This window comes from Pseudorca crassidens, chromosome 1 (assembly GCF_039906515.1).
Source record: "Pseudorca crassidens isolate mPseCra1 chromosome 1, mPseCra1.hap1, whole genome shotgun sequence".
Lineage (NCBI taxonomy): Eukaryota > Metazoa > Chordata > Mammalia > Artiodactyla > Delphinidae > Pseudorca > Pseudorca crassidens.
Window position 1 is genome coordinate 26,048,512 of NC_090296.1, and position 11,097 is coordinate 26,059,608.

The window sequence follows — 11,097 nt, forward strand, 5'->3', positions numbered from 1 at the left end:
AGAAACCATACACAGATTACCAGGCCTACCTGGTAATTGCAATCAGGAAGAGACTTTTCATCACTTGTCTTAGTGTTTTAATTTTTATAAGAAACATATTTGAAAAATAAAAGAGCAGGTTTTATAGAAAAGAAAGTTATACTGAGAGAGTTTTGATGGAAAGACAAGATAATCTCTCAATGGTAGGATTTGGGGGTTTTAAATCAAACCTGAGTTTAAATGCTGGCTCTGTTTCTTTCCTTGCTGGCTTCCACTTTTTCTTACTAAGTCTGCACAGCAGCCCACTTTGGGGACTCTCTTCATCTTGCATCTAGGAAGCATCCCAATGCAGACTTCTCACTTTTTTGGTAGTGTGATAACAGAAAGAGCAAGTACTGGAGGGTAAAAGGAGAAATGACAAATTATAGCCAGCCTGGCAAATTCAGGATACATATTCCTTCTTCTTCCAAGCATGTCATATATTTTTTAAAAATATTAAAATGCTCTCTTTTTTAAAAATATTTATTTATTTATTTATTTATTTATTTATGGCTGCGTTGGGTCTTTGTTGCTGTGCGCGGGCTTTCTCTAGTTGCGGCACGCGGGGGCTACTCTTCGTTGCGGTGCGCGGGCTTCTCATTGTGGTGGCTTCCCTTGTTGTGGAGCACCAGCTCTAGGCATGTGGGCTTCAGTAGTTGTGGCGCACGAGCTCAGTACTTGTGGCTCTCGGACTCTAGAGCACAGGCTCAGTAGTTGTGGCACACGGGCTTAGTTGCTCCACGGCATGTGGGATCTTCCCGGACCAGGGCTCGAACCTCTGTCCCCTGCCAATCCCCTGCATTGGCAGGCGGATTCTTAACCACTGCGTCACCAGGGAAGTCCCAGCGTGTCCTATTTTGATGAATTATACCCTTTATTCTGCATCCCTGCTCTTCACAACCTGTTCTTCATGGTCAGCCTGATGTCCTTGCTCAAAAAGCAGCTCTTTCCATTGGTAGACTCTAGTCTTCTCAGAGTAAATGCATTGGACATGGTCCCACCACAGGATAATCTTGCCATGATTGTTTTTAGAAAAATAAAGCACCAAATGTGTCTTCCTCCTCCTGGCTCTGACTAACCTCTGCTCTGTTTTGTATATTTTAGGCTTTAAAGGAGATAGATGAAGTCGGGGACCTCTTGCACCTGAAATATTCCCGTCATCGGTCGGTACCTCTATTGGACAGGCCCTTTGACGAGACTACATATGAAGAAACAGAAGACTGAGCCTTTTGGTGCTCCCCTAAAGGAACCCTCCCTCACCCAGGAGAGTGTGTGGCCTTTCCAGTCCAGTTGCAGGAACCACACTTCCTGTGCAAGAGATTTCCTCAACTACTGACGGTGGCCACCTCCACTCTAAATGATATTTTGTAAATAGTGAAAACTGCTTCACATCCTTCCTTTGCTACATCACCTTTAAAAAGAGAGGTGACTCACTTTGCTTTTTTGTCCATTAAAAAATGTTTTATTTTATAACTATTCTACTTGTGAAATCACACTGACCCTACCCTGTCTCTGGCTAACCACGCAGGCCATTTTCCTCTCCCAGCCGCCTCACAGATGTGGGCCCATCCAAAGCTCCTGCTGGCCCTGACATTACAGTCTCGAGACTCACCTGGCCCTCCTTCCTGGGGAGCAAGTGCCTTCCACTTACTTCCAGTCCAGGTCTCAGAGGTTGCCAGCCTTGGAATCCTTGTTTAACCAGTCACGTAATCAACCAAAGCGTTTTAATGTGTCTTAAGTTTAGCCATTTAAGAAAAGTAGTAAACACTAACATTGCTGAAACTCCCTGTCATTGTATATCCCTCCCTGGCCAGGAGCCTCCAAGGCTTGGTCTTATTCCATTTTGTTCTGGTCACCAGATGATATCTTCCTTCACCATCAAATGTTTCTTCGTAATGGTCACCATCTGAGGGCATGTCCAGTTTCTGGGTTCTTCCCAAGCTGGAATCTAACACTCCCACCCCCTGTTTAAAACACTTAAATGTTTTAAAAGCACCCACACCCGCCTCTGGTCAGACCTCGGTGCCGAAGTCGACTCACCCCGCACTCTTCTGTGTACACAGCTGCTCCACAGAGTGACGCGCCCTCCTGCGCGGTGAGGGCGGGGGTGGCGGGGAGAGGGGTGGCTGCTCCTTGTAGAATGTCTGTGCTTTCCTTCTGACTGCTTCCTACTTTTCAGAACCATGACAGCCTCTGCCTGGGTTTGGGTCCATATTAGGGTTTCAGCTGATAAAGGAGAATGTTGGTAAATCTCCGCTCAGAAATCATTTGTCATGTTCCTAATTTAAGGATTCAAGTTTATTAACGTACCCTTCTTAGAAGGTGACCCATTTAAATATCACTCTGGGGCTTCCCTGGCGGCGCAGAATCATTTGTCATGTTCCTAATTTAAGGATTAAAGTTTATTAACGTACCCTTCTTAGAAGATGACCCATTTAAATATCACTCTGGGGCTTCCCTGGCGGCGCAGTGGTTGGGAGTCCGCCTGCCGATGCAGGGGACGCGGGTTCGTGCCCCGGTCCGGGAGGATCCCACATGCCGCGGAGCGGCTGGGCCCGTGAGCCGTGGCCGCTGAGCCTGCGCGTCCGGAGCCTGTGCTCCGCAGCGGGAGAGGCCGCAACAGTGAGAGGCCCGCGTACCGCAAAAAAAAAAAAAAAAAAAAAAAATCACTCTGAGTGATACTTCTCTTTTATTCTTAATGTCCTAATGCAGTTCTAACCTGGCATCTGGGGCTTTAGGGGCTCCATCTCCTTCCATTACCCCTTGTTTTTTCCCTGAGAAATTCTGAACACTTATTTATTGCTAAACTGGGATTCTCTATTTTGACTCTGTTTTCATACCAAGTAAGGGGATTTCTTTCAGCGAGCTTTATACTGCTTGACCAAAGAGCAAATCTGAAAATCACCATGTTAAAGTTCTTACTTTCTTCTGTTGACCAAAGCTTAAGTGAAGAGAACTTTTGACTTTTTTTATACCCAAGATCAGCTTGTCTTTTAGTATTATAGGGGAAGGACTGGGAACAGAATGGAAAAACTTTGTGTGAAAGTAGTTTTGTACATCTCTATTTTTGAAATCACTCCTTTTATTGGTAAAAATTTTCAGTCCAAATTCTCCTGGGCATCTTGTCATCAGCTGTGGTATTTTTGTGCAGATACATGTAGTGGAGGATGTAAGCAATGCTATTGTTTGTGAAGTTTTGTTTTCATGTCTTAAGTTATCTTTGGTCACTCTCAGCATCTGAGAGCCTTAAGCCCTTGAAATATTCCAAGGTTTTATTTTAATTTTTTAAAGAATAGGAAAAAGTGAAAAGAACCAAGTAGAGATGCCGGGACTGCATTTAGCATGTACAAGTTGAAGTAAAAAAGATTGTGGTAACTAAGTAATTAGTCCTGTAAAATAAAATACATTACGAACCTTTCCTGCACATCTAGGTCTTCACCATAGAACCCCATTAGAACCAGAGAGCTTTTGCACTGAAGTTACTATTTAGTGATGTAGGGTTTGCAGAAGTCACAAACTTAAAGCAATGAACTTAATGGCCAGTCTTTTATTTTGGCTTGCATGAAGTCACTGCAACTTAAAATGTCACTTAATATGGGCATTTAAATATATATATATATATCACTTTGCTATGCAGTTATTTCAGGATAAATGCAGTTAAGTTACAGATTTATTTTGAAGAGAGAAAACTCCTGTGATCTCTCTAGGACCTCTACTTTCTAGAGGACAAAACATTACACACACTGGTTGTCTCTTCTTGAAACTGTAATATAAATCTAGGGTCCAGTCATATCACAAATATCATTACTTAACCAAGCACTTGGGGAAACACAAGTGTATGTAAATACTGCCATTGGGAATGAGTAGAAGTCTGGGACCGATAAGTATTGTTTAGTACATGGTTTAACACAGCCTACTTCAAGAATCTGATGGGATTCAAACAGGCATCAGCTAACCATTACTACCAAGGCTGGTCATCAGAGTTAGTCGATAGAGGTGTGACTAATCCTTATTACTTTTTCTCATCCCTCTTATTTAGCTTTGTCTTCATCCATTTCAGGTTTATACCACCTTTTTCTGCAGATCACATCAGAAACCAGGAAGTTTATAACTAGGGGACATCAAAATCACACCCAAAGAACGGATCAAGTGGCAGTGGCAGATTCTCCTCCCACCTTTATTTTAAAAGCCTTACCGTAGAATATGGCGTACGTTCTAGAGCACTGAAAGAGAATGTTCAGGGGCAGGGTCTTTGAAGCACTAAACGTTTCGCTTTGCTTTGGAACATTTTTTCCCTTTAAAAAAACATTCTGGTCTCCAGAGCCCAGAGTACTGTTTGCTTGTTTGAAGAACTTCTCGTCACTGTCTTAAACTTTCGTGATAAGGTGAGGATTTCATATGGTCAGACACCCCTCTTCCGCGTGTAGTCATGGAAGGTGAACAGAAATAACCCGACACAACTACTAAGGGCTGCGTGTTTGCCTGATGCCCTTTCAGAGGCCAAGGCCCTATTTCTTCCCCCATGTGCCTCTTTCCAAATTGATGAGGATCTCTGGCCCTTTGTCATACTGGATTGGGCAGCAGCACAGAACTTCTAGTCATGTCATAGGCAGTGAAGAAAGAGAATTTGGGTTCTTGTTTTGTATGAATTTGTGGCAAAACCACCTAGAAAAGGTTAAATACAATTGACTGTCTCCTGGTTCTCTCTCTTTCTTTTTTTTTTTTTTTTTTTTTTGGCTGTGCCACGTGGCATGCAGGATCCTAGTTCCCCGACCACGGATCAAACCCGCACCCCCTGCAGTGGAAGCGCGGCGTCTTAACCACTGAACCGCCAGGGAGGTCCCTCCTGGTTCTCTTGTATAAAGAATTGCTGTGCCCTAATTCCCAGGGTGTCTTTCCTGGTGTTCTAGGTAAGCCAGAATAGGTTTTAATCTGTACTTGCTATAACCCATGTGGTTAGAAAAAATGGGAAAGTTGTGGTTTTCCTCTGTCCACTTTCATGAAGGTCAAGAACTGTTAAGTACTTCACACAGGTAAAATCATCTTAGCCCAAAGGAGTTATGAAGAGGGATTTACGAAAATCAAAGGATTCTTCTTGGCTGTTGAACAGTTGTTTTCTTAATCCATTAAGCCAGTTAATTAAAACACCTTCCACATAAAGAAAAGCCTGTCCATTCTCTCTTCAGCTTTATCCACATGAAATGCAGTGTTCAGGCTCCTAGCCATTTGCCATGTGCCCAGATAGCTGGGTTAGAAGGCTGGCTTCCTCCCTTATCATACAGAGGAAATGCCAGGACTGGCCAGTGATCCCTTTGTCTTTAATGTGTAGAAAATGCTGTTGCCCCTTTTGTCATTTCTAGTGACTTCTGTTTTTTAAGCACCTTTTTCTATAGATTGAGCCTTTTCTAGGGAGGAAACCGAAGGGGCTAGCTTGAGCCCTTATTGGAAATGTTTATTCTAATGTCTCTGCTGAGTCTGAGGTATCACATTCCCAGTCATCCTTGTGACTGACTTGGGGGAGCTGTGGGCAAGGTCTTGTTTACTGTGTAGTGCACGTGATAAATGGCCTTATAAACTGTGATTTTTTTGTGGTATGATGAGTTTATTAAACTGACCATAAAGAATTCAGTGGCTCTTAAACGGCCTTTACTGTGTTTTTAATGAAGCACACCCAAAGCTCTGTTCTTCTGGAGCAGTTACAGGGAGGTTGAATGAAAGGTCAAAATTAGAGCAGCGCCCTGATGTGCCAAGTGTCCTGCCTTGTTGCTGTCTGCGTGGATAGTGGATCCTTCCATACACAAGGAGCCTTAAGCCCACTCAGTGTCTGCTTTTTCCAACACAGTTCCCGGCCTTCCAAGGAAGTGTGGGACATATCACTGACTAGGGGGGAGTGGTGACTTGTCTTCCCCCTTGATGTTAGGTCTTGAACCTCAGTGGTGTTAATGGTTGGACGATAAAAAGCATCCTTGACGGTTCTTCACAGGATACTAGTGAGATCACCATGTCAGCCAGCATGCCAACAGTCTTGATGATCCCCCTCTGGATAAAGGTAGCTAACATTAAGAAGGGGGAAAGAGAGAAAATAAGAATAGAGAAATAGCTTATGGAGAGCCGAGATCATATTTTGTTGGCCCATATTTTTTCATTCCTGTAAACTGGAATTTGCAAGAGGTGCTGTGATAACCCTTCTCCAGTCCTGTAATGCTCATACAAGCTGAGAAAGAGAAGGGGAAATATAAATAAAACCTTTTAAAATTTAGTGTTGTGTTAAAATGTCACTCTCTCCCTTACCCACACCCCTCCCTGGTCTCCTTTTTTTGCCAGATGACTTTTCGTTGCTGTTGTTGTTGGATGACTGTCAAGTTATAAATGATGGGTTGGGGGAGGTGTGTCCATTTTGAGAGTGCCTGTTAAGAGCTGAAGGGGAACTACTTGAGATGACTTAAGAATCATCCCATGAAATATATTGTTTTGCTCCAATAAAATACTCTGAAAGCTGTATCTGCCTCTATTCATTAAACCAGTAAATACTGAGTGCTGTTTCCATGCCAGGCACTGCACTGAGCATTACCGATAACAGCGAACAGAAAGTTATGGTTCCTACTTTTGTAAACAAACAGGCACGTGAACCATATATGTTGTATTAGAAACTGCTAAGTGCCATGAAGGAAAGGCAAAGAGCCTGATAAGATTGGAACCAGTGTCTGGTTTAGACAGAGGTGATAGAGGAAACTTAGAATTCTAAGGATGGGAGGATCTGAAAGCAAGAGTGTGGTTGATGCTCGCACGAATGGTGAGGTGGGGCTCAGCAGGAGGTGGTAGAGGCTGCCGCCCTGGGTGACTTTATCTTACACACCGGGGAAAACCAGTGAAAAGTTGTAAGCATTGAAAAAATAAATACCCATTTGGGACTTTGCTGGTGGCGCAGTGGTTAAGAATCCACCTGCCAGTTCAGGGGACATGGGTTTGAGCCCAGGTCCGGGAAGATCCCACATGCCGCGGCGCAACTAAGCCCGTGCACCACGACTACTGAGCCTGCGCTCTAGAGCCCGCGAGCCACAACTACTGAGCCCACGTGCCGCAACTACTGAAGCCTGCGTGCCTAGAGCCCGTGCTCCACAACAAGAGAAGCCACCACAATGAGAAGCCCATGCACCACAACGAAGAGTAGCCCCTGCTCGCCACAACGAGAGAAAGACCATGCGCAGCAACAAAGACCCAACGCAGCCAAAACTAAATAAGATAAATTTTTAAAAATTAAAAAAAAAAATACCCATTAGCATGCTTTTTTGTAGACAATGACAAGTTGATAAAATTTATGTGGAAATGCAAAGGACCTAGAATAGTCAAAACAATTTTGTAAAGAAACTTATACTACCTGATTTCAAAACTTTGTACAAAGCTACAGTAACCAAGACTGCAACTGGCATTAGATTAGTCATATAGAACAATAAAACAGAATAGGGAGTCCAGAAATAGACCCACATGTGTATGGTTAGCTGATTTTTGACAAAAGTGCCAAGTTAATTAAATGGGGAAAGGACCTTCAACCTTACGTCACATACCACAGTTGACTCAAATCATAGACCTGAGCATAAAAAATAAAAAAATATGAAACTCCTTGGAGAAAATATAAAAGAAAATCGGTGACTTTGGGTTAGGTGGCAATGATTTCTTCAGACACAAAAAGCATGACTGAAAAAAACTGATAAACTGGACTTTATCAGAATGAAAATTTCAGAAGACAATGTAGTTTGCAGACTGGGATAAAATGTCCAGAGTACATATATCCGACAAAGGCTCTCTGTTTAGAATATATAAAGGGTCCTTAAAGCTCAATAAGGCAAGATTATGAAATTAAAAATTGGCAGAAGATTTGAACAGACACTTCACAAAAGGAAGTATACTAATGGCCAATAAACACAGGCAAAAATGCTCAATATCATTGGTCATTAAGGAAAGGCCAATTAAAATTGCAATAAAATTCTACTACTCACCCACCCTCTAGAATGGCTAAATAGAAAAAGAATTACAGGGCTTCCCTGGTGGCACAGTGGTTGAGAATCTGCCTGCTAATGCAGGGTACACGGGTTCGAGCCCTGGTCTGGAAAGATCCCACATACCGCGGAGCAGCTAGGCCCGTGAGCCACAACTACTGAGCCTGCGCGTCTGGAGCCTGTGCTCCGCAACAAGAGAGGCCATGATAGTGAAGAGGTCCGCACACCGCGATGAAGAGTGGCCCCCGCTTGAGGCCCGCGCACCACGATGAAGAGTGGCCCCCGCTTGCCACAACTAGAGAAAGCCCTTGCACAGAAACGAAGACCCAACACAGTCAAAAATAAATATATAAATAAATAAAAGATTACTAAAAAAAAAAATTACAATACCAAGTGTTGCCAAAGGTGGGAATGCAAAATGGTACAGCCGTTGGAGAAAACAATTTGGCAGGTTTTTGACACCAATTTCACCCAAGAGAAGTGAAAGCATGTCCACAAGAGAATTGGCACTTGAATATTCATAGCTCCTTTATTCGTAATAGCCCCAACCTGGAAACAATCCAAATGCTATCATAGTTCATGGGAAAAGCAGCAGAATGGTCATATGATGAATACTACTCAGCTGTGAAAAGGAACAAATTACTGACACCTACAACTAGATGGATGAACCTCAAAACCATGCTCAAAGAAAGAAGCCAAACAAAAGAATACATGAATGTGACTACACTGATACAAACATCTAAAAAGGCAAGACTAACCTATGATGACAGAGTGGAGAAGTGCTTACCAGGAGCCAAGGGTAGGGAGGTAGGGATTAACTGTACAAAGGGACTGTTAAAAGATAATTTTCAAAAACGAATAAAATCATGACTCTCTTACAGATGTAAAAATGAAAGATTTTATTTAACTCATTAATGAGAAAACTGTTAAGGGTATTACAGCCAATTCAAAGGAGATATTGAAAAACAGAAACTTTATAGGTCAGGAATACTGAAGTGAATGTACAAATGAAGACAAAACTGATTTCTTCCACACAGCAGGAGGGAGGTCAATGGAACCTCCACAGAACAGGACAGAATTTGCATTTATATAGACAAGAAGTATTTTGCTTTGCTATTAGTTACTTACAACCTACAAAGTTGTAAAACAGCCCCAAGACAATGAAAGACTAGAATCAGATAACTTAAAAGGATGCACTGTATGTAGACAATGCATTATTTTCCACTGAAGCATATTTATTTTTCCTGCAGTGCACAGAAGGATATTGGAGTGATGAGAAATTTCTAAGTCATGATGGTGGTGGTAATTAACTGGATGTATACATTTGTCAAAACTCATTGAACTGTACAATTAAAATAGGTGTGTTTATTTTATGTAAGTTATATCTCAATAAAGTTGATTAGAAAAAGAAAAGAATAACCAACAGCATTTGGGGAGGAGAGAGTGAGAACGAGTAGATACAGCAGGACTAATCGGGAGGCTATTATAGCTGGCCAGGTAAGGGGAAGGGCTCCCATTAGCAGTAGTTACTGACTTGGAGACAGATACACATGAATGAATGAATTCCTTATTTTCAAACTTCATGTTTAATCTGGGGGAAGGTTCAAAAGTTTGATGAAAAGACAAAATATTCGACTGGATGTGAAAATAGTTTTACAAAAAAAAAAAAATCCTAAAAAACAAAGAACACAGTGGCCTCGCATTTAGTAAAAGCAGTATGGCGTAGCAGGTTGCTCAAATGCTAGGTTTCTTTGGGCTAATATTTGAGTGTTTAGCATGTACCAGACATCTTATTAGGCTGAACCACATGAAATTGCCAACATTTGACCCTTTTGACCCAGAAGTGGCAACTTCATGTAGTTCATCCTAATATAAGTCCTTAGATTCTTATTTACTCCTCACATCTGTGAGGTGGGTAGCCCCTCCCTACACCCCACACTTTTATAGATGACAAAAGCACCCACCAAGGGGTCAAAGAATTTGCCCAATAATATCACCTTCTTAGTAAATGATAGAAGCAAGGTTCAAACCCTGTGGCGGACTCCAGATCGGCATTGTAACTAACGCCTGTGATGCACTATTCAAAACACCGCAGAAGGACTTCCCTGGTGGCACAGTGGTTAAGAATCCGCCCGCCAATGCCGGGGACATGGGTTCGAGCCCTGGTCCAGGAAGATTCCACATGCCGCGGAACAACTAAGCCCGTTCGCCACAACTACTGAGCCTGCGCTCTAGAGCCGGCGAGGGAGAGCCCCATGCCACAACTACTGAAGACAGTGCGCCTAGAGCCCGTGCTCCACAACAAGAGAAGCCACCACAATGAGAAGCCCGCGCACCGCAACAAAGAGTAGCCCCCCTCGACGCAACTAGAGAAAAGCCCGCACGCAGCAACGAAGACCCAATGCAGCCAAAAATAAATAAATTTATTAAAACAACAACAACAACAACTGCAGAGTCCTGGGCAGTGCTGTTAGGGATAGGAATGGTTTCTCAGAAATGTGCTTAGTCTCCTAAGAGTTTCTAAGGCTAAACCCAGATCCCAAATTTTACCCTATGGCCAGGTTTCTGGCATCCTTCCCAGCACTTCCAGGGATCTGCTGTCCCTGCCCAGAAACCAGGAAGCCTTTGTGTTCCTCCATATGGCCCCTGGGTAGGCATCTTCCTAATAATGCCTTCTGACTGCTCCTCACCTACCTGTCCAAACCCCACCTGCCCTGTGTCACGGAGCTCACAGTCCCTAACAGCCCCCAGCCATGAAAATCGTCACTGCCACTCATAGTTCCTGATCATTATCATAAGCTGAGGTTTTATTTCATGACCGCACGCCCTACACGGGAGGGTCACTGCACGAGTGTCCCTCTGGAGGGAGTGGGTGGCCCCACTGTTTTACCCAGGATGAAACTAGGTGACACCCAGTGGCAGGGCAGGATCTCTGACCACTCCTTCAAACGTGGCTAGCTGCTGTCCTTCCGGGACTTTATCCTCACATCTGAGTCTCAGCTCTCTCCTGGCTCTTGAAGTGCTGGGAAATTGGGTGCAGAGTGGCAGGTGTTTTTTCGAGTCTCCACCTCCAGCAGGGGAG

The 11,097-nt window shown here is 43.4% G+C and overlaps 1 protein-coding gene across 1 annotated transcript in view; it reads left to right on the top strand.

Moving 5' to 3' along the window:
• The window catches only part of SPTLC2 (serine palmitoyltransferase long chain base subunit 2), a 117,914-nt gene extending 111,397 nt beyond the window's left edge, over nucleotides 1-6,517 (top strand). Inside the window, exon 12 of the mRNA XM_067729238.1 lies at nucleotides 1,123-6,517. Within this exon, the coding sequence (XP_067585339.1) occupies nucleotides 1,123-1,242 (120 nt within the window). The 3' untranslated portion in view covers nucleotides 1,243-6,517. The remainder of the gene's footprint in view (nucleotides 1-1,122) is intronic.
• Nucleotides 6,518-11,097: the final 4,580 nt, after the last annotated feature.